The following is a 23,032-nucleotide window of genomic DNA, read 5'->3' as shown; positions in this document are numbered from 1 at the left end:
AATTTCATATCTGCCTTATTCGAGAGGGTCACTCATAGTATATGTAAGAGACATCCTCCCTTTTTGTTTGATAGGAGCTTTCCCCAAACCTTATAATCTTTGGGAATCAAAAAATAATGACCTTTAACTAGGTAGATGCAGATGAGAGAACTTGAACACCGAACTTGGTGGGAGCCTTCTATAGAACACCTAAAATCATACAGGTTAAGCTTGAAACGGACAATATGGGGTCTTCACAATACAAGGGCAAAAGTGAGAGGAAAAAATCATAGCAAATGCCAACAACCAAATTGCTTTGCATTCTAAGAGTGAAATAAACAAAAGCATAATAACCGTCTCTCTTAACTACATAATATTCTTTATTTCTGTTCCAAACTCAGGATAATAAAGTATATGTATGCATAATGAGGAAGAATTGCAAAAGTGGAAATACCCAGAACTAGAAATGATTAAAACAATCATGAACAGAAAAGCCAATACTATCTATCTCCTAAGCACCACCAGGAGTAGATGAGCCAGATCCAACAGACTTCCAAAGTTTAACCCACTGCAACATGGCATCAGCCGCATGATTAAACACAGGATCCACAGAACCAAGTCGCTCCCTCACTGATTTTGCCATCTCGGCTACACAATCTTCAGTAGTGGTTGCTGTCCGTGGCAGCCTCACAGATTGAAAGAAAGGTACAACCTCCTCCATCAGTTTCACCCCTTGCCACTCCTTTTTCAAGCTTTCTATTGGATCGCCTTTATCACTTCTCCAGACGTATGGCAGCCCAGTCTTCACTCCAAGGCCTAGGTGATCGCATATAACCTTGGCACACATTCCAGACCAAATATCTTCAATTGTTTCCCACCTCAGTTTTCCTTCCCGAGCCAACCTCAGTGCAGGAAAGAGTGCAGGCCCAACCATCTCACGCTCAAAAGCAATGTTAATTCCACTGACAGGGAGCAGAGCCCTAGCTGGAACAGTCATAATTAAATCAACATATTGAGAATTCCTCTGCTGTGGCTTGAGGGCTTGTGTAGGTGCATCATAATCAGCTAAGTTGAGCCAGAGACCACATGACAATGCACAGGTCACCCCACTTCGCAGGCTAAATGGATACCCACGAACAAAATCTGCTCCGTCACGGAAAGGGTCATAGAGTGTATTAAAGAAGAAAGGGGTAGCTGGAGTGGTGAGATTAGTAATATGCTGAGCAACAGGATCTACTAAATTGCCCTCATTGTCCCTAGCTGGAAGGCAATCATCATCAATAGATATGATATATTTCTTTTTCGATACAAGATACCCAAAATACCTGCATGAATAACCAGAGAACAAAATGGTACTGGAAGCACCCACAGCTTTTTCAATGTCAGGTTTCGTATAGACATGATGGTCAAAACCTTCTGGTATGTTGAGTTGCTCCTTGAGATCAGGATCTTTAACGATTATCAAGTGGAATCGAGAGAAAACCGGTCTCCATTCATTCAAAAATGATGTCAGGTCAGGTTGCAGTGCTCCTATGACAATGTCAATGTCACTGTCTTTGATGTCTTCTTGATTCATTTTCCCCAACTGGAATAACAATATTCAAAGCCAACAACTTCTTTAATCTCCTAACAGCAGTTCGTGTTTGATTCAAATATCTTCACGTGTACAAATTCGTAAACTCTTAAAACTTCTCAGAACATCCTGTTGAAATAATATATATATGTATATAGAATGTCAGAGAGCACTAAACTCATTTTTTAAGGGGAAACTTAAGAAATTCGTCATTACTTACTGGTAGGAAGAACAGGAGTGAGGATATGCTTGATATTAAGTGTCTGGATCAGAATGAGGACTTCATCTTTTCCAGTGGCCATGAACAGCTTTAAAACTTTCTCATTCAGTTTTCCAGCTTTTATTGTTCTCTGCCCATTACCCAAAAAAAGAAAGAAAGAAAAGGTGATATTAGAAGAATGAAAATATAACCAACATAAGTAAACAGAAAAAAGGGGCACAATGATAAGTTGCAAGACAAAGTAATCAAATAACATATCAGTAAAATTCATGACCAAAAGTGTTTATGTAGGTTTCTGATAAGATCTAACAAAAGCTATCATACAAAGTAACTTTAGTGAAAAACATTTCAACCAGCAGTTAAACTCAAGAGATATCGCCACTAGTGGCCACAAAACTTGAACCTAGATGCACACCTTAAAGTTGCAAGATCAGATCATCCATCAGAATTTCTATTGTAATTTGCCGGAAAGTAAAAAAGGATACAATAAAAGAATTCTGATTTAAATTTGCTTTGCATAACCGAGATAATTATAAATTTAACTAGCCTAGTTATCCAAGAAGAAACTAAAACCCTCATAATCAAATCAACATGCCAATGTCAAGGTCTTGTGGCCCACTAACACCCGACGACTTCATAACAACTAGTTCAACTAGTCCAACTTGTCACCAACCTCAATCTTTCTTCTTCATAATCTGCTTGTTACCAGATCTAAGTTTACTCTATTTAATCTTAATATTATTCATTCATTTTGAAAACCCTAAAAGATCTTCTCAAGCATGAATCCCCTTAGATACCAGTTCATCTACTTAAGCTAACTAGCATAGATAAATTTTTGGATCTACTTAGCTTTTATCTTTTAGTTTCTTCTAAGATGCAGCAAAGGTATCAAACTTTCTTAGTTTCCGATCGAACCAAGGTCAACCCCATCTCAAACCCATCTTCAAACAACCATTGCAACCAGATTCGGTTAATCATTCAATAAGCCCAAGTTACAGAACAATCAGCAAACAGTAAACAAAACAAACCCCAACACATGCTTAAAAGTAAGATACAATTTGAGTATTGAATTTTTTCAGATTTTCAGCAAAATCAAGCCAATCCCATCTCAAATATAAGATCAATGTCAACATGACTTGATCACTCATAGGAGAAACCCAATTCACAGCACAATCAACAAAGCATTTACTATCATAAAAAAAAAAAAAAAAAAAAAAAAAAAAAAAAACTCAAATTTTGAACAAACCAAGTCAACCCCCATCCCATTTCCATTAAAAAGGAAAACTTTAAAAGATCAATTACAGCCTTCTTTGATCAATCTTACTCCAAACCAAAGTCACAAATCAATCAGAATAGCATTTACTATCACCCAAAGAAATCAAGACTAAGCAAAACCTATATCATTTCCACCACAAAACATCAATCTCAACCAAATTAATTCAATCGCCCGACAAACCCAACTCACAAAACAATCAACAAAGCATTTACTATCATCAAAAAACAGAAAAAGAAAAAAGATCACAATAATTTTTCAACAAAATCAAGCCAACCCCATATCATTTCCATAATTAAAAATTAACTTCAATTTCAATAAATCCAAATAAACAAAACTCAAGTCATAAAACAATCACCTCATTTACTATCATAAATTAAAAATAAAAATAAAATTAAAAAAACAAAAACAATCCCTTCCATTTTCAGTAAAATCAAGCTAACCCCATATAAATCCCCCCACAAAAGATTAGTCACAACCTGAAATCCCGAATCATCCGCGAAACCCACCTCAAAAAAAAAAAAAAAAAAAAAAAAAAATCCCTTAACACAAAAACAAAGAAACAAGATTAAAAGAGAGATAATTAATTAAAGAAGAAGAAGGGACGTACCAGGAAGAGATCAAGAAGGATGTGATCAGGGAGAGGGGAAAGATCGGAGAAATGGGAGAGATTAAGCACGGCCTTATCTATAGTTAAAGAAAGCAAAGATGGCGGTGTTCTCATTCATTCATGTAATTTAATTAATAAAAATAATTTAAGAAAGTAAAGTGAATAGAGAGAGAGAGAGAGAGAGGGAATGGATCAACGATTAATCCCCGAAATAAGCGCAGGCTGCAACGTTCTGTGTGTTTACCAAACTCTGTATTCTCCGTCTATTTCGCTCAAATGACCGACAATTTTGCTGCAAATATGCTTTTGGGTTTTGCCCTTTTTATTTTTCAATAAATTCTACGCAATTATTTATTATAGAGTCTATACTCTATAACGGCCTTTTAAGATAATAAAGGCTTCGTTTGGTTGGATTTTGGGAATACTACTTTTAGTATTCCCAAAAAAGTTAAACAGTAAAATACCCAAAAACTCATAATATTATTCAACTTTATTCAACTTTTTTTAAACCCCCTAAATTTGTTAATTTACCCCTAAATATTTTTAATGTTTTTGTTACAGCGACTCCGGCCACTCTCCGGCGGTGCTGGTCGGCTGTCCGTATTTGAGGGTGGGTTGGAGGTGTTTTTGTTAACTTTTAATATTTTATTATAGAGGGTGTTTTGTAAAAAAATAAACATAGAGGGTATTTTTTTAATTTATAAATCTTGCATCGTAATACCCGCCCAATTCAACTTTTTTTTAACTTTTTTAAAATACTTTTTCTAAAAACCCAAAATTTTGAACCAAACGAAGCCAAAATTACCCAAAATAATATACATATATGATATATAATCTACTAATTAAGGTGACAAAATTGAGGTAACTATATATTTATCATGTAATCTTTTTTAATATATCTTCAATTTAAAATTATTTGATCATGTTAAAAAAACCATTGTAAAACATTTCAGTTATATGAAATTTTTTTAAGGTTAATCACATTAATTCTCTTGAAATATCGCTAAATAAAAAAAAAAAATTAACTACTGTGCTTGTGATCGGATAGCGAGCTTTTACCCATTTGGATGAATTACTTAGAGATCTTATGTTTAAGTTTTGGATAACAAGCATTTTTACTCATTTGAAAGAATTATTCAAAGATCTTGTGTTCGAGTTTTCGCAATGGCCATCTACCGCATTTCTTATTTATTTATAAGATATTTAGTAGGTGCCAAGAATTTAACATTGATGATAAAAGTGAAATTACTCAGAGATTTTATGTTTCAGTTTCTGCAATTACCATCTACCACATTTCTAATTTATTTATAAGATATATTTATTTATAAGATATTCAGTGGGTGTCTAGAATTTAACCATGGTAATAAAAATGAAATTAACAAAACTCCCTTGAAGTTTAAGAAATAATAAGAATAGCCCTGTTATTAAATTTTCAACATTAATTTAAATAATAAAATAAACAATAGAAACAATAATTATTTATTAACTTCTAACATTCATTAAAAAGATTTTTGTTATTTTAGAGTAAAAAATAAAAAATAAAAATTGGTTGGGTCTGTATGTCTTAACCCAAAGTTGTAATAAAAAAATTAGCAAGATTTGTACTATTCTTCGAATCCTTCAAAATGCACACTCAAACACAAACAATGTTCATATTATTGGCATTTTAAGCATCAAGTTAAAACCAGAAAATTTAATTAATTAAACATCTAATTAAAACCCCTAAGTCTACTTGACTCCAACAATGGACATGAGAAACCTGAGCTTCTCATTAACTTCAACAAGATCAGAAGGGTCCTTGAACAAGGCTGGTGGCTGGATTCCTGTGAACAAGTACATTGCCTTCAGCTCCTCAATGCATGTCCCCTGTGGTGCTGCTTTGTATCCGACTATCCGGCGCATAGCGTCGATTTGTTCCCAGATTTTCTCCTCACTGTATAGCTCCTGAAACACAAAAGAAAGCAATCGTGGTAACCAGAAATGATATAAACATTAATGTTGAGCTAAGAACACTTCAAGTCAAGTCCTGTTTACCAGAATGACTATCAGGCACATACAGAGAAATACTTTTAGGGATATAAAGGCCGCACAAATCAGTTCCCATTCTAGAACATGAAGCACATTTCCAATTGCTAAAGGGAAAGAAAGAAAGACAAAAGGCAAGAGATGATCTCAAGTAATTCATCAATTAGGGCCTTAAATTTATAGCTTGTGCACACTGTCATATTATAAGCATCTGATCATAGCATTTCATTTTAGTTCACTCGTTTGAATTTTTCTAACCTTACTGGAAGCCAGACAACTGCCTTCTTGTGGGCGAATTCCAGCACCGTGACTTGCACAAATACTTGAAGAGTGCTCATTTTCTGCAGAAGCATCAATCAAGTTCATATATATAAACTAAAATTCTTTGAGAGGAAATTATCAAATTTAACTAATATTCAGTAGCTAGAACTTTACCTCCAACGGTGTTGTAATCTGAATATGAATGTGCAGCTCCATTTTTATTATCAAACAAGTCAAAGCCGCTTTCATCAGCGATTTCTCTTACATCTGCATTTGAGGAGATCACATTTTCCTTCTCCCTACTCAATTGAATATCTTTTTCTACATCCTTAGTAATATTGTTATCTGCTTCTCTCTGCAACATAGAAGGCTTGTTTAAAACTGGATTTTGCTCCTCTTTTTCGATGCTACCGACATCAGTCGTTTCAATCTTTTCGCCTATTGGTTTTAACAAACCTCCTACCATTTCTTTTGAGTCCCCCTCTTTTGAAATTACGTCCGCATTTCGCTCATCCTCTGTCTCTTGAACCTTGTAACTTTCTTTCGGAATTTCATCGTTGTCATTTTCTACATTTCCAAGAGGCTTATTGCCAATCCTGCCTTCCATTGGCATCCCCATTTCTTGAACATTCCTATTAACTTGCTGATGTCCCTCCTCTGCTTCTCCGGATAGTTTCTCTACACTCTGCTTGTTCTTCTCTTCACTATCAGTCATACCCTCCTCCCTGATTTTTTCAAGTAATCCCCTTGTCTCTTTCACCATTTCCTCATCTTCATTACTTTCATTGTTCTGACACAATTCCACAACAATGTCAGTCTCAAATGGCGCCGCGACGTCTTCAGTGGTTCCACTACTTTTCTCATCTCCCTCAGTGTCAACAACAACAGCAAGCACATCATCTAACACAGGCTCTTTTTCTTCCTCTTCTCCAACTCCTTCCATTCTCACCTCAAATTCTAATTTCGTTGGTTCTTGCTCATTTTCATCTTCATACTCGCCAACATCTTCTTCATATCCATTTTCCCCCTCTATCTCATTTTCATCTTCTCTAACAACACCTCCATGCTCAACTTCGTCAACATAATGATCATTCTCATTCTCATTCTCATTCTCAACTAACTCGATCCTCATCTCAATCGTTTCCCTCGTATCCTCCAACATCTCTTCTTCTTCCTTCTCCATATCAATACCTCCTTTAAGCCACAAATCTTCTCCTTCACCATATTCATCCACCTGGACAACTTCATCATTGTTCGACACTTTTACGTAATCCAAAAGAAATGGAGGAGGTTTAGACCCCGGAAGCAACATACTCATGAGCTTATCAGTGCAAGCGTAGCTCGCCAATAAGAGTCCATACGGGACCGAACAAGCGAACCCGAGAAAGGAGATAACCACAAGAGGAGGAACTACCACAGGTGCAGAAGATATCACAAAACCTGCCACCAAAATCTTCTTTCCCACTGCTAATCCCTTGTTCAAGATCCACCTCACTTTACCACTGCTTTCCTCTGATGAGTATTCTTGGATACTCCCCTCCGAGGCCAAGTATGGATCTTCCATCTATAATCATTTAAAAAAACTTAAGTGTTTAAATAAAATACACAAACTACTATCTTAACATATGTCTTAATGAAGATTCTCCAAACAAAAGTTTTAGAAAGAACAACTGGTATCAATAATGTAGAAGATTATATGGATTATTCAATACCAAATTTTCTTCGAGACTCTCGACACGAAGATCAACATTGGATCTGATAACCAGAAAATTTAAATTTCTACAAGCTAACAGTGGCACATCAAAAGATGAGGAAATGAATAAAGAAAATCTGGAATCCATTAAGCTAAATTACAGATAATGAAGATTAATTTAACAGTTTCATAGAAGAAAAAAGTTAATTAAATCCCGTGTTACCCGTTCAACAACCACAATAATAAATGCTTTGTGAAAACACAAACAAAAACCCCAACCTTGATCTGTTTGGCTACTCACAAACCAATTACCAGAGGAAATTCAAAGAGAATAATATCTAACTAGCAAGAATTTGACTTCATCTTTTTATCCAATATATAGAAATTTGCATCGATTACACAGACAATATCAAAAAAAAAAAACTCCATATGTTAAGTCAATATCAAAATGGGCAACATTAATTTTCTCGACTGCAAATCTTAAAAAGAAAATGCTTCCATAAACACAAAAAAAATATATGAAGGTTTACCTGAATATATATAAGAGTGCAAAGAAGAGTTGTAGTTAGCTTATAAATAATTGAGCAGGTTTCTTGGTTAACAGATATAACATTTCATCTATATTTTGAGCAGCTCTCTGCAGGTTCAAATTAGCTAGGGTTTATACGTGGAGAAGATATTAAAATAAGAATTAAGAGCTTGCATGAAGAAGACACGCGTTGAAAAGAGGAGATGGGCATTTGGAAAGGTTATGAGATGAGATAAGTTTAAACAAATGCATGCAGAAGCTCAGTGATATGATAGGCTAAGGCTCCACATTTCAACGTCGCTCTTTGTCACTCCACCATTTGTCATCTTCTCAATTCAAATTTACAGGATCTTTTTTCGGGGTGATATAGTTGTATACTTGTATCTACACACCAACATAATTTAAACATTCACATAAAAACAGAGAAAAAAAAAGGGTGTTTTTTCGATCAATTTTCTTTGTATAAAAAAGGTGTTTTCTATATTTGTGTACAGTTAAAAATACAGAAAACAATCTAAGAGCTAGACATAAGATTTGCATTAAACATTTCAATCATTTTAAAAATCTTTTATTTATACTATTATTTAATTTATTATTCATCTATCCATCCAGCTTTGAAATCATGAGTTTCATACAAACTTCTTCATAGAATTTACCACGGATTCTACGTATTTCTCATTGGTACAAATCGCGACATCATCATAATGTAATGCAATACACTAGTATGATGTTGAATAATAGTTAAAGGCTTTTCCTTGTAATAAAGTTTATACCACGTCATTTTTATCGATATTAATTAAACAAGGTTGTGAACGCCTACAAGAGAAACAAATTATATGTAACACACACACACAAAAAAAAAAGAAAAAAAAAAAAACTACTTAATAGTTAATATATGTGTATAAAAGAATAATCCTCAAGTTACGAACAGTAAATCAAGAGAAATTTGACATGCGTTTAAATTTTATTATCGTGCAAATCTTAAATTTAAATTATGTGTATTAATAAGTTGATACACGTATAAATTTAGATCAAAAGGTCGATATTATTCAGAGTTTACCTTTTTTATCTTTGTATAATACAAAATAACATGGGTTAGAAAAACACTCACTTTGTCTCCCTTTATAATGTATGGTGAAGATTGAATTATGTGGACATTAATTCATAAATTACTATAAAATAAATCAAAATAAAACATTCAATTGATTGATTATTTTTTGTATCAATATGAATAAATAAAGAGTGGTGATAAGGAAGCCCACTATTTCTCTAAGTAAACCCCACCCCAAGGGGAAAATGGTCATAAATGAGCCCAACACATTTAGGCCCGCCAGGCCGCCACTCAAAATGGCCAGGCTTGAATTGAAAGTACCATTAGGAAAATTTTTATTTAAAAAAAAAAAAAAAACCACAATTAAATGAAAGTTTTGAAAAAATAAATTACATCAACAAACATAAATCAGTTTTAAAATATTCTAAAAAAAATTAAATTAATACATAATTATGGAAATATCAACTACATTAAACATTATTATAGAAAAACATTACAGACAACAGAATACCCCCATAGATTTGGGTACTTGAGGGCTATTATCTCCATTGGGATGAGACTGAGATAAACGAGCTACCATATCAAGGTTATGAGAGAAAATTTGAAGAATTGAGTGTAAGTGTAGTATTGTTCAATAGAAAACCATATATATATATATATATATATATATATATGAATAAAATCTTAATGATCCTTGAGGAAGAGAAATAAATAAAAGGTTAAGAAATAAAAAATATTGTGACACAAAAGAAATTATTTTATAATTTAGTTATTTTTAATTGTTTTGGCTAAGACTTATTTAAATTTTCTAGTTTAAAATATTATTACAATATTTTATAGTTATTTTTATTTAGAAAATTAGTACAGAAATAGTTTAGTTAATTATAATGCTATTTATTTATAATATAATCGCTTTGAGAAAAAAAAAAAAAAAAAAGGTTTATTTATCTAAATTTATGTTTTGTGCACTTAACTAAGTAGAAACATAATTAAAATGCTTTAATAGACTTATTATTTTTATTCCAAATTTTATTTAAATTAAAAAATTAAATTATTAATTTTTTATTAAAAATAAAAAATTATATAAAATAAAAATCTAATAGAAAATATCAGGATAACGTATTAAAAAATTATTTATTAACAAATAAGCTCAATTTAAGTAAAACACGTGATTTATAGTCGAATTATTTTTCATAATAGCCCTTCAAATATTTATATTTTAATTCAGCCCACTTACCTTCAATTTCTCATTCCAAATGGCTCACGGTCACGGATTCCTCCTAGCTCCCGGATTCCCCAGTCTCACATAAGAACCACGAACTGCTACTCAAGAAGAGAAAGAAACCAAACAAACAAAATAAACGAAACCAAATAAAGAAGCGAAGCACAAATGAGGATCGTGCGCAGAGATTTAGTACCCAATGGACCTGGAAGCGTCAAGGTAAAAGCTCCGAAACCCAATTCAATTTCTGCTTATTCATGCTGTATCGTGCTGTAATTGTGAATTTGACATATGGATAATCGCGCTTTTTCCAGATGGTTCCAGTGGATTCAGATGATCTTTGGTTTGTGTATAATCTCATAGCTCCTGGAGACTCCGTTATGGCTGTAACTGTCAGGTTATAACTTCTCTTTGTTTAAAGTTTTGTCTTTTTTTTTTTTAATGTGTTTTCAGGCTATATTTTTGCTCAGACTTTAATGGGTCAGTTTCAAAATCAGCTTTTTCTTTCTCTTGGAAAAAAACTGGTAATTTTGATATGATATAGGCTGTGTTTCTGGAGGGTAGGATCATAGAAAGGTACCGGCACGGTAACGTCACTGGGTTGATATGTTAGTTAGAACTTAGAAGTGGCATGTTTTGGTTCTTGTTCTGGCTTTAAAGGATCAGTTTTAAATCGGCCTTTTTTTTTATTTTTTTGTTCTTCTTTTCCTTGTGAAAAAGTGGTAATTTTGATATGATATGTTTGGCTGTGCTTCAAGGGGGTCGGGTCATAGAAAGGTACCAGCCTCGGTAACGTTGCTGGGTCGATATGTTAGTTAGAAGTGGGATATTTTGGTTCTTGTTCTGGCTTTAATGGATCATTTTTAAATCAACGTTGTTGTGAAAAAAATGGGAATTTGATATGATACGGTATAATGTGTTTCTGAAGGGTAGGGTCATGCTACGGTACCAGCTGGGTAATGTTACTGGTTTGGCTACAAGTAGCATGTTTGGTTTCTTGCTCATTCTGTAGTGGGTCAGTTTTAAACCAGCTATTTTGGCTTGTGAAAGACTGAGAACTTTGGTATGGTTGATATTTTTGCTCAAAGTAGCATGTTTTGGTTCTTCTTCAATGTTCATGCTTTAGTAGGTCAAGATATTAATCCACTTTTGCTTGTGAAAAACTGAGAACTTTGACGTTATATGATAATACATGTTTTTGGAGGGTAGGGTCATACTATGGTAATGGATCAGTAACTTTATTGGACTGATATGTTGGTTACAGTATATTTTGGTTCCGTGTAGGAATGTTTTAATAATTTAGTATATAAGATAGATGGTTTGAAATCGTTTATAGTAACTAGCATATTGCTACATGTAAACAAAATATCGCCTTTGTCTCATTGCAAACCCCTGGAAGGTAATTAGACGAAATGAGTTGAAACTACATTTTTATATAGATTGATGTGATGTAAAGAAAAGAAAAGAAAAGAAAAGACAATGGATAACTGAGAAGAGAATATTTAAACAGATTAAGATAAATGACATAATAATCACATTGTAGTGTATGAAAGAGCTTGTATGTATAGTATATGAAACTGAGACTTTTGTTGAGCCATTTTGTTTGGTAACTTGAGGTGTTAGGGTCATTTGGTTGGATTGATTATAAAATTTCATTTGATGCAACTTTTAGATTAGATTATGAAATTTCATGACTTAGTGTTAGATCTCATTACTAGCTTTGTGTTTTTGGTTGTTTAATCAAGATAACCAGTTTCTTGATACTATGTTTGATAGTTATTGTTTTCATCTTGTAATAGGAAAGTTTTAAGAGAGGCGGCATCTGGTGGAAGAGATGCTGAACGTGTGAAGCTAAAACTAGAAATCAAAGTTGAGGTAAAATTTTTGTTGAATGGGTAAATTAATGTTGTTTCTATCCTTCTTTCTTTTGTTTTCAATATACAACAGGGTTGCCACATGAATGTAGCATAGATAGAGCTTTTATCTATTCGAAATACACTGTTTGTTTATGATTATTCAATATCCTTATCTTCTTGTGTTTTTTAGGTTGCAGATTATGACAAAGAAGGGTCTGTGTTGCGTATTCGAGGAAAGAATATTTTAGAGAACGAATATGTGAAAGTAAGTGCTGCATTGCATTGAACTTGGCTTAAATAAATGTATGATTTTTCATCTTCTCCTTTGGCCTCATCACTTTGTTGCAGATTGGAGCATTCCATACTCTGGAACTTGAGCTGCATCGACCTTTTGTGTTAAGAAAGGTATGATGCCCTTGTTCACTCATTTAAATCTAGAACATTCATGTCCTTTTGCTTTCAACTTATGTGTGAACTAACTCTTATGGCAAAATCTATGTAATATGTGTCTACATGTAATCGGGTAAATATGCTTCCCTTGATAATCACTGAATCTGTAGGTAAGTTTAGTTACTGTTTTCTCTTTATGCATATTACTGCTTAAAAATTGCATTTTATTAATATGTCATGAAGACCGATATGTTCATAGGCTTGTGGTTGCAAGGAACCATTTTGTGGCCTTGGTAGTAGAACTAAACTTTCTAGGGAAACAGAATTTGTGTTACACAAACTCTAATTAGGACACTGTGACACAGATTTGTCACTTTGCTCTATAGTGCCTGTGACAACGGCGGTAGGGTGCAAATATGGGTTGGATGCGGCAACAAAATATTGGTCACAGCAGGTTTTAGCAAGACTGAGCGTAGTGAAGCTTATTCTTGTCAACAGAAGGAGCAACTGGTGCCGCGCAAAGAGATATATGGTATCAAGAGGGAGATTAGATTGAGAAAGAGAGAATAAAGGAAGCTGTCTAAAAGAGGCAGGGTAAGTTCCTGCTACCCGAGCCACATGCAGTAAAAGCTCAAACTTTTACTTCTAAGAAAATTTCAGAATTATTTTCTTAAAAGGATAAACTGCCAAATGTATGTAAGAGCTCCAGTCATGCTAAAAACTTAGTTCCACTCGAGCCAGGCTAAATCTATGAAAGTGCAAACAAAGACCGAAGACATGTAGATGTCTTCAAAACAGGACACTTCAGCCTACACTTGGACAGTGGAATATATATCCTCTGAGCTGCAGGGGACACATATCCCACACTTGTGTCCAACCTATGGACCATTTTGGCAACGTCCCCATTCATCTGTTTTTGAGGGTTGGATGAGTTGAGCTCCTGGCTCCTAACTTTAGCAAACACTCTCACCTGAGTCAATGAAACTTAGAGAAGATCAAAACATGAATGATTTGCAGATTTTGGTGCTTCAGATTTGCAAAATATGCATTTTCAAGGACCTTTTTTTATAATTTATTGTGTCTTCTCATCGTCTATAATATTGTGATTGAAAACTAGTTTATACTTGTATTCTGAAACAGTTAATTCTTTTAAGCTGTTTAGTTCTTGCCTTTCTGGACACCTGGTCCTTTTGTAAATCCCTTTTCCTCATTAATGTGTATTTTCTAGTTTCCTTACCCCAAATAAAAAAAAAAAAAAAAAAAAAAAATTCTATCGACTGATTTGCAGCATGCCATTTTCTGTAACTTTTAGGATCTTTGGGACTCATTGGCTTTGGATGTACTTCATCAGGCATCTGGTATGCTTTCTGAATCTCTCAACTCTCTTTAAAGAATCCAAATTATATGCATTGAAATTAGGGTTTAGGGTCGCTATCATCTTGTAAGTTGATTTGCAAAGCAGGACCTAGATTGATGTACTTTTAAAAGTCTATTTATCTTCCTGGTGTACCTTGATGGTGGCTAATTTAAAAGTATATGTAAAAGAAATCCTCTGTTGATTTAACCAATGTCACCTTGACTATAGTACTCCCACTGTGTTTGAATCCAAGAAATAAATAGAACTACATTGTTTCTCTATTCCCTAATGATTGATTTGATTGGTGAAACATGTGTTGACTTTGTGTTACTAAAGGTTGTTTATCTGATTGTCTTCAACCGTTGTTCTTTGAATTTCAGATCCTACTGCCAGTGCTGATCTTGCTGTGGTTTTAATGCAAGAAGGATTAGCTCAAATCTTGCTTATTGGTAGAAGGTGTGTGTAATATCTGCAATGTTATATATATATAAGGTGTAGTAATATCTGCAATGTTATTTTCTTCCTGTGCACTGGTTTCTTTGAGAGTTTAATCTCCCTTTGTTCATGTGGCTGATAATAAACAGTATGACAACTACTCGATCACGGATAGAAACTTCAATTCCTCGCAAGCATGGGCCTGCCATTGCTGGTTATGAGTCGGTACGTGTGTTTGGGTGGATTGATGTTATGATGGAAATTAAGAGTCTAGTTGTTGAAACTTATCAATTTATCTCCTTATTGATTGTCTTCTACAGGCTTTGAAGAAGTTTTTTGAGAATGTTCTTCAGGTAAGCTTCACTTGGGTTATAACACCACAGCTTTATATCCCTTTTCCTAATACACATGCCCTTTCTATTTGAATACTTAAGAGCATTTCTGTATTTTCTAACAAATTCAATATGTGTCAGGCTTTCCTGAAACATGTTGATTTCAATGTTGTTCGATGTGCTGTGATTGCGAGTCCTGGTTTCACAAAGGTTGGTGATCAATGTCTGTTATCATTTCTAGTTTGAACTTTGAAAAATTACCAAGAATCCGGAATCTTATTGAAAAGACGACTTGTTATTTTTGTAATCATATCTACATCACAACTTATGAAATCAAAATTTTGAAATATCTTCTTCATAATTAATGTTTGAATGTTCTGTTCTTCTATGTGATTCAGGATCAGTTTCATCGACACCTATTATTAGAGGCAGAAAGAAGACAGTTGAGGCCGATTATTGAGAACAAGTCCCGCATTGTTCTTGTGCATACAACTTCTGGTTACAAGTATGTCTGTTATATTGTTTAAACATACTGATATTAAATTTCCAAACATTTCAATTATTAATCAAATATGAAACAAACATTTCTTATTAAATGGAAATAAACCAATTGACAAATGTAATTGACCTCACTTTTCATGGATACGACATAACTGCTTTTCATTTTTTTTTTTTTTTTTTATTTGCGAATGTCTGTTAGTACTGTGCCTCATATGACTGTTTGGCTTCAAATTTTTGGCGCACAGGCATAGTTTGAGGGAGGTTTTGGATGCTCCAAATGTGATGAACTTAATAAAGGACACTAAAGCAGCGCAAGAGGTGAGGATAGAAAGACCATTTCTGCTTAACATTTCAAATCGTCTTATATTGAATTTGCTTTAGGAAATTGATTGTCCTTCTTTTTCAGGTCCAAGTTCTCAAGGACTTCTTCAACATGCTTTCAAATGTCAGCTTCTGTCTTCGAGATCTTTGTGCTATTCATTTTATTTTGATTTCTTCTAGTTCCTTGTCTTTCCTTTTTCCTTTTTCCATTCGCTAAAGAAATCCTTTTTCTTGGTATCTTGTAGGATCCAAACCGAGCATGCTATGGACCTAAGCACGTGGAGGTAGCCCATGAACGGATGGCTGTCCAAACGCTTCTCATCACGGATGATCTTTTCAGGTTTGTGTATAGTAAAAGTAGTGGCAATTTACATTATCAAATTATAGCTTTTTTTTTTTTTGGGGGGGGGGGGGGGGGGGGGGGGTGGGGGGGGTGGGGGGGGGGGGGGGGGGGTGGGGGGGGGGGGGGGGGGGGGGGGGGGGGGGGGGGGGGGGGGGGTGGGGGGTTGGGTTTGGTTTTGGGTTAGGGGTAGTGTTATAATCTATAATTTGTGCTGATAATTTCTTGCAGCATAATCTGCAAATTTTCTATGCATTCATAATAGAAAATCTGGTATTATATCATGCTCAGAGCTCACCTTTAAATTTTTAATATCTAATTATTTTCAATCATCAAATTGAACTCCAGGAATGCTGATATAGCGACAAGGAAGAAGTATGTTAATTTGGTCAACTCAGTCAAGGATTCAGGAGGCACTGCTCATGTATTTTCATCCATGCATGTCTCCGGAGAACGTAAGTGTTACCTTCTATGCTTCATATCATTCTCTCTCTCTCTTAAAACTCCATTTAAGCATCTCTCACACGATAGCATGAATGATAGATATTTTTATATGCTTTGTGTAACCCAAAGGTTAAGTTGGATCGAGTCGTTAAGGCATTTAGTATCATCAGAGTCAAGGGTTTAACCCTTCTTGAAACCACTTTGGATATTATGTCAAGCAACCCAATCCGTTTCTATATATTTCTTCTTAATTATATTATCGCCAACGATTTACCTACTCATAGAGAATACTGAAACAAAAGGTCGGGTTCGAATATAATTTCCCTATCATGCTCTGTGATTTTATAATTTCCTTATAGTTTCCTCATTTAGAACTCGGTAAACACATGAGAAAGGTCAGGTTCGAATATAATTTCCCTTCCTCTCTGTCAAAGAATTTTTTTTTTTTTTTTTTTTTTTTAAAAGAATCATTATCTTGTTGGTCATTCTGAATCCATTTTTTTGTTTCTACAGAACTGGGACAATTGACTGGTGTTGCAGCAATTCTGAGGTTCCCTCTACCAGACTTGGAAGACATTGAAATGTGATGGAGATGGCTTCAGCATGTTTTTGTATATTAGCATGTGTTCTATATTTGATTTACTCTTTTATTTTTACTATTGAATTTAATTTAAACAGGATTATGTATATTTTTAATATTTGTAACATTTCATTGAGAGGAATAAATTATTATTTACAGTAAGAAAATAGAAAAAAAAAAAATCTGAGTTAGCTTTGTAGTGTGGTATATATATTCTTCAAGAGCATGGAGCCTTTATAATGCAAAAACTATGAACTCAAAAGGATTAATATTTTATGAGTTAATGACAACAATGACAATAATCACTTGAGGTTTTGGAAATAATCAAAAAATTATTTACAGGTAAAATAAACAAGAAGGCAATCAAGTAAATATTCCTTATTTATAATACTGTAAATTCTATTGGTGTACCAACGTAGGAGGACTTTTGTTATTTAAAAAAGCCAGAACGACTTACATATACCCAAGGTTTGACGAAACGACAAGTTGGTACTAAAAAAAATTTGAAATAACAAATAGGTACCTTCTATCATGTTTTGTTAGTGATTTTCGTTTGATAATAGTGAAAAGACTAGAATGTCCTAGAAAGTTTGATATTTTAGTTTTTTATAAATTTAAAAATTTCTAAAAAAAATCCCCTAAGTTTGCTAATTTGATTAAATACCCCAATATATAAAAATTTTATAAAATAACAAAAACACCTCTGCCACCCGCAGTGCCAGATTTCGGCCACCACCGCTGGAATCTGGCCGAAAAATTGCGTTACGACACAGACTCGTCGGATTTGTGTCGTAACGCATCTATCTGGCCTTTTCCGACCAGATCTAGCCTTTTTCGGTCAGATCCTCCATGGATCTAGTCGAAAAATGCCAGATCGACGCGTTACGACACAGATCCGACGGATCTATGTTGTAATGCAATTTTCTGGCCAAATCTGGCCGTAGATGTGGCCTTTTCCGGTCAGATCAGCCACGGATCTTGCCGGAAAATGTCAGATCTACGAGTTATGACACAGATCCGACGGGTCTGTGTCGTAACGAAATTTTCCGGCAAGATTCCGGCGGTGGTGGCCGGAATCTGGCACTGCGGGTGGGGGGGGGGGTGTTTTTGTTATTTTATAAAAATTTTATATATTGGGGAGTCCAATTAGCAAACCTAGGGGGTTTTTTAGAAATTTTTAAATTTATAAAAACTAAAATATCAAACTTTCAAGGACATTTTAGTCTTTTCACTATTATCAAACGAAAATCACTAACAGAACATGACAGAAGGTACCTATTTGTCATTTTAAAACCTTTTGGGTACGAACTTGTCATTTCGACAAACCTTGGGTATGCGTAAGTAATTCGGCCTTTAAAAAATCTCAAAATAATTTTTGTTAGTTAATTAAATCTTAGGTTAATGTTATTAACTCATTATTCAGTGAAACCTTTCTATAGTGACATTTTATATAAGATTAACTTCCATGTAGTCATAAAATTTTATAGACATTGTAATAAGTTCTAATTTTTTTAAGTCTCGTCTTAAGGAACTTGCTTTCACATAGTAATAATTATCTGTATATTGCAAAAAATATACGTTATGTTATATTAAAGGTTTAAAATGAAATACAATATTTATCTAAAATTGTTTATCAATGTTTATACCTTGGATTTGACATACTTTTGAATTAATTATTAATGTAGTGTTTTACCTCCATACCACTTGCACTAGAATAATTAAGTCAAAACAATAATGTTGTAACTATATCTCTATTAAATTATAACATCCTTATAATAATAAAATTAGTTTAGTTCCATTATTACGACTATAGATAGCTAGGACTGTAAACGAGCTGAGCCGAGCCGAGCTGAGCTTTTGGCTTATCGAGCCCGACTCGTTTACAACAGTTTCGAGCTCGAGCCTGGCGAGCCTCAGAATTGAGACTTCGAACTCGAGCTCAGTCGAGTTCGAGTCGAGCTCGAGCCGGCTCGAACTTGAGCTCCCGAGCTCAATCTCGAGCTCTACCTAAGCTCAAAGCTAGATTAACATAATTCATTTCACTTGATAGCATATCCCTTTCTCTCTCTGTCTCTTTGTCACTCATCTTCTTCTCCTTCTCAATTACGCGTCTATTTTTCAACCCGTTCTTTCTCTTTCTCTCTCTTTGGATTTCCATTAAGTCCAGCCAGGTTACAGAACAAAATTGGCTTGTTAAAATAAGAAATACCCCTTTGCTTTCATTGTTTGTTTTCTTTATAATTATTATTACTCCTCTCATTGGGCTTCATTTCTTCCTGGGTTTTTGTTTCTTTGTTGTGGGAGTTAAGGAGCAGACTCTTGTGAAGTGGATCTCTTGAGTGAGTTTCAGGGAGTGATTGAGTCTTGTGAGAAATTTTTAGAGTGTCTGCGATTTCGGGTAGTCGATTTCACGGTGGTGGGCAGTGGGCTACTGGCTGATGCGATTTCGCAATTTGGGGGTTTGTGTGCCTCTTTTTCTGGTTGCCGAGATCGGAGATGGTGACAGTGATTACCAATTTCATAGCGAGGAATCATGTCTGGTTCGCGATTTGGGGGTCATTGTTTGCGATTTGGGATTTAGGGCAAGTGGGAACTGAAATTGATTTGGTGTATCGTGTTATACGAATTTGCACTTTGGGGGGAAACTGTCATTTTTTAAAACTTTTTTCACTGGAAAATATCAGTTTAATACCTAATGGTTTAAAAAATCACCAAAGCACCCTGTGTAAGTGCACAGTGTTTACGTGAGCCCGACCAAGCTCACAAGCCCACGAGTCGAACTTCACTGTGTTCGAACTCGACTTGGTTAACAAACCGAGTTTGAGTCGAGTTGACTCAATAATAACCAAGTCGAGCTCCAAACGAGCTCTAACCGAGTCGAGCCGAGCCAGCTCGCTAGCCGGCCCGGCTCGTTTACACTCATATAGATAGATACTACTGTAGATTCATGGGAAATGGGTTTGGTTGCATAACCATATGGAAGAATTGTTTTAAAACCCAAACCGCCCCATGACTCGATCAAGGGGCTATTTCTCGGTTTTTCTAGTCTAATTGGTGATCCAGCAAGTTTTGAAAGTTTATAAAAATACCCCTATAAAATTATTATCAATACCTATCTTTTTAAAATCTAAAATATACCCTTGGGATCTGGGCAGGAAACCCTAGCCGCCGCCTACAACCAACACAAATATGTCAAACAATCTCTCTTTCTCTTTCCTTTGCAACTAACCCAACATCTCTTCTCACCCCTGTCTCTCTCTTTCTTTTTTTTTTAACCCAACTTTTTTCTCACTTTTTGGGTCGCTCATTGATGTGAGATGGATTCAGCAAAAAAAGGGTCCTCCATCGATTTTCATACGCAACATCAACATCTAATGGAGAGATTGTGTATCACATCAATGACTGTCGGTCTGACTAGAAAAACTAAGAACTAACCCCGAACTGAGTCGATCTAGGTTTTAAAACATGCTTTCATATAGTTACGTAACCAAACCTACTTCCCTGAATCTGTATATATATATTGTAAGAAGCCACAATTATCCAATGCAAGGTGATATTACACACGTCATACTCTCTCTCTCTCTCTCTCTCTCTCTCTCTCTCTCTCTCTATATATATATATTATATATATGGGAAGTGGGTTTGGCAACGTACCTATGGAAGCCAAAGGTAAATGATATTTAAATCTTGAATTACAAAATAAAAGACATAATTATTTAATGTTCTAACTCCAAAAGTATATTTCTGACTTCAAGGATATAATTAAATAATATTATGCTGAACTATAGGTCATGTAATAATTAAGAAAATCAGAGGGACTTAACTGAGATTGCACTGCATAAATGTAACTTTAAATCAAGAGGGACTATAGGTCTATATTTTTTTTTAATTTAACCTAAAATGACGTAATATAAATGTATTTGATTATATAATGTAAAGTCAAAGAGATATTGAAAATATTAATAGATTTGAGAGAAAAACATGTGTCAAACCATACACAAAAAAAAAAAAAAAAAAAAAAAAAAAAAAAAAAAAAAACAAAAAAACACTAATCATGAGAAAAAAGGACAAAAACCTAAGTTTAAGCTTTTAGATTCGCTTATTTTTTTTCCATGTTCTTTGGTTAAAAGATTGATTCTTTTTTTTCTTAGATTTTGAATAGGTATAAAATATAAAATTAATTAAGCGGTTTGTTTAGGCTCACTCCTATCCTATATGTAACAAAAATGAAATTCCATGTTCAAAAAGTTTAGTAATTTTCAGTCCACCCAAAACTAGGCTTGATAGTGTATTTTTTTTTTTTTTAATCATCGGGGTGTCTAGTTAACTTGCACGCATCTCAACTAATTCCTTAAAATCCTGAAATTAATGATTGAGTAAGAACCCCAATAACCACTTCTATTACTAAACATGGCAAATGGGCAGTTAGGCTACACGTTAGGTAAAAACGGATACGATTCAAACATGTGAAATGTGAAACCATACCTGCAGAATCGGGTGTGGTGGGGTTTGAGTATACTACCCATACATATTTTCTCATACAACCTATATGACAAAAGATGATGGATGAAAGTTTTATTTTAATTTAAAATCAGTCAATCATATTTTGCCACATCAAATTGTACAAAAAATGTTATATAAAAATGTTGTATGTGTAATATTATGCACGAAGGTTTCTGTTATAAAGAGGGAGGGCATTGTGGTACTGCAAAGAAACTTGCACAGAAGCTTTGGAGTTTAAAGAGAAAGCTTCCTATTTCTCTTTACTCAATTTTCAATGTACAAAACAAGAGAGGAAGGGTGGTATTTATAGTAGCAATAGATTAGTTCATAACTCAATCTTATAAACTTTTTCTTATACCTCTAACGTGACAGTTCATAATTAATTAGCTCGCAATTAGCAAACAAGTCCATTATTAGGCCGGCAGAATTCATTGTAATTGATCAATTGCGAACTGTCACGTCGAAGTATGAGAGAAAATTTGTGAGATTAGATTGTAAATGTAGTATGCTCACTATTTTAAAACCTAAACTGAAGGGCAACCCGCTCTGCTGCCCAAGTACAGTTTAACCGGTCCGACTGTTGGATGGTGATGTCATCACACAGTATGATGATGTCAGCAATTTAAAAAAAAAAAAAAACCAAGTCTCTTGAAAATGTATTCATCTAGAATCTTTAATATGAAAGGCTTCTTCCCTCAATTGTTTTACCTATGTTTTGACTCCTTCGTTACTTCTTCCTTCTTCTTCAGCTGCAGCCTTGCATCTGCATCCCTGAGGCAACCTTATGCTTTCAATTTATTTTTGATGCTTCAACTTCTTGTCTTGCGTTTCCCAACACTTACTTCTTGACAAGAAGGAACTCAAGGTTTCTATAGCAAACCCCACTGCAGCCTCTGCCATATCTCAACCTTTAGCTCTTACTGGATTGATGCAATCTGCAAGAATTGATGCCAAGAAATAATATACATTAATGTTTTTGAGTGTGTAGCCAATATTAATAATGAATTGTTAGATAAATTAAATGGTTAAGGGTACAAAACATCTTGTCAAAACCTTAGAACTGATACAAGAGAAAATTGAATAATTTTATTAAGATAATAAATATTATTTCTTGTAGTTATAATTCTTTATGATTTTTGAGCCTTGATGTTATTGAGTGAAGGCCTATCAAGATAACTAAAAATAAACATAAACAAGAGTACGTTCAATTTTTTTTTTCTTTCTTTCTTTATTTTTTTGAAATAAAGAACTGAATTTTATGAGATTCCTTTATACATAAATAGAATCATATCAAATATGTGAAATATAAATAAAGTGTGTGAAGATGTTAAAATACCATTAATAAATCCCTTTATATAATGCATTTTTATGTTAACCAAAAAACTTTAAATTCAGTTTTCTAATTTACCACTAATTTTTATAAACTAAATAATGGGTTTTTATTTATTTAATTCTTAAATGAAAAGAGTGAAGCAATAAAAAGAAAAATAAAATAAAAATTTATTTCTGATCCAACTCTAGATAAGAAATATACAGA

The 23,032-nt window shown here is 34.1% G+C and overlaps 3 protein-coding genes across 4 annotated transcripts; 1 reads left to right on the top strand and 2 right to left on the bottom strand.

The window, feature by feature from the left end:
- Window positions 1-276: 276 nt before the first annotated feature.
- LOC116121272 (probable UDP-arabinopyranose mutase 5) lies at window positions 277-3,977 on the bottom strand. Of its 2 annotated transcripts, XM_031407235.1 has the most exons (3): window positions 3,656-3,977; window positions 1,773-1,902; window positions 277-1,545 (listed from the first exon to the last, which is right to left on the bottom strand). In XM_031407235.1, exons 1-3 carry the CDS (start codon window positions 3,767-3,769, stop codon window positions 491-493), a joined length of 1,299 nt encoding a protein of 432 aa, XP_031263095.1. In that variant the 5' UTR covers window positions 3,770-3,977; the 3' UTR covers window positions 277-490. The 2 variants fall into 2 exon arrangements, with proteins under 2 accessions (XP_031263095.1, XP_031263094.1); XM_031407234.1 differs by lacking the exon at window positions 3,656-3,977 and having other exon boundaries at window positions 277-1,681; window positions 1,773-1,897.
- A 1,393-nt stretch (window positions 3,978-5,370) lies between these two features.
- On the bottom strand, window positions 5,371-7,505 carry LOC116121290 (myb-like protein X). The gene is made up of 3 exons (XM_031407243.1): window positions 6,116-7,505; window positions 5,939-6,021; window positions 5,371-5,599 (listed from the first exon to the last, which is right to left on the bottom strand). The coding sequence occupies exons 1-3, from the start codon at window positions 7,503-7,505 to the stop codon at window positions 5,384-5,386; spliced, it is 1,689 nt and encodes a 562-aa protein (XP_031263103.1). The 3' UTR covers window positions 5,371-5,383.
- A 2,946-nt stretch (window positions 7,506-10,451) lies between these two features.
- On the top strand, window positions 10,452-17,150 carry LOC116121260 (protein PELOTA 1). Its single transcript, XM_031407223.1, has 16 exons — window positions 10,452-10,655; window positions 10,751-10,833; window positions 12,236-12,311; window positions 12,483-12,557; window positions 12,641-12,697; window positions 13,995-14,040; window positions 14,420-14,495; window positions 14,624-14,699; window positions 14,795-14,827; window positions 14,948-15,016; window positions 15,205-15,311; window positions 15,553-15,625; window positions 15,714-15,752; window positions 15,874-15,968; window positions 16,317-16,423; window positions 16,926-17,150. Exons 1-16 carry the CDS (start codon window positions 10,605-10,607, stop codon window positions 16,997-16,999), a joined length of 1,137 nt encoding a protein of 378 aa, XP_031263083.1. The 5' UTR covers window positions 10,452-10,604; the 3' UTR covers window positions 17,000-17,150.
- Window positions 17,151-23,032: the final 5,882 nt, after the last annotated feature.

The sequence above is a fragment of the Pistacia vera genome, unplaced genomic scaffold (genome assembly GCF_008641045.1).
Source record: "Pistacia vera cultivar Batoury unplaced genomic scaffold, PisVer_v2 Contig971, whole genome shotgun sequence".
Taxonomy (NCBI): Eukaryota; Viridiplantae; Streptophyta; class Magnoliopsida; order Sapindales; family Anacardiaceae; genus Pistacia; species Pistacia vera.
Note: the sequence above shows the minus strand (reverse complement) of the source record. Positions and strands in the feature narration are given on the sequence as shown.

Coding starts and splice junctions, on each gene's coding strand:
- LOC116121272 (XM_031407235.1), bottom strand. CDS start 3,769: ATGAGAACACCGCCATCTTTGCTTTCTTTAACTATAGATAAGGCCGTG. Junction 1,903..3,655: donor TCCTTCTTGATCTCTTCCTG/GTACGTCCCTTC, acceptor GGTAATGGGCAG/AGAACAATAAAAGCTGGAAA. Junction 1,546..1,772: donor CACTCCTGTTCTTCCTACCA/GTAAGTAATGAC, acceptor AAATGAATCAAG/AAGACATCAAAGACAGTGAC.
- LOC116121290 (XM_031407243.1), bottom strand. CDS start 7,505: ATGGAAGATCCATACTTGGCCTCGGAGGGGAGTATCCAAGAATACTCA. Junction 6,022..6,115: donor AGATTACAACACCGTTGGAG/GTAAAGTTCTAG, acceptor ATGCTTCTGCAG/AAAATGAGCACTCTTCAAGT. Junction 5,600..5,938: donor GTTGTCTGGCTTCCAGTAAG/GTTAGAAAAATT, acceptor TTTGTGTTTCAG/GAGCTATACAGTGAGGAGAA.
- LOC116121260 (XM_031407223.1), top strand. CDS start 10,605: ATGAGGATCGTGCGCAGAGATTTAGTACCCAATGGACCTGGAAGCGTC. Junction 12,558..12,640: donor TAGAGAACGAATATGTGAAA/GTAAGTGCTGCA, acceptor ACTTTGTTGCAG/ATTGGAGCATTCCATACTCT. Junction 14,496..14,623: donor ATCTTGCTTATTGGTAGAAG/GTGTGTGTAATA, acceptor GATAATAAACAG/TATGACAACTACTCGATCAC.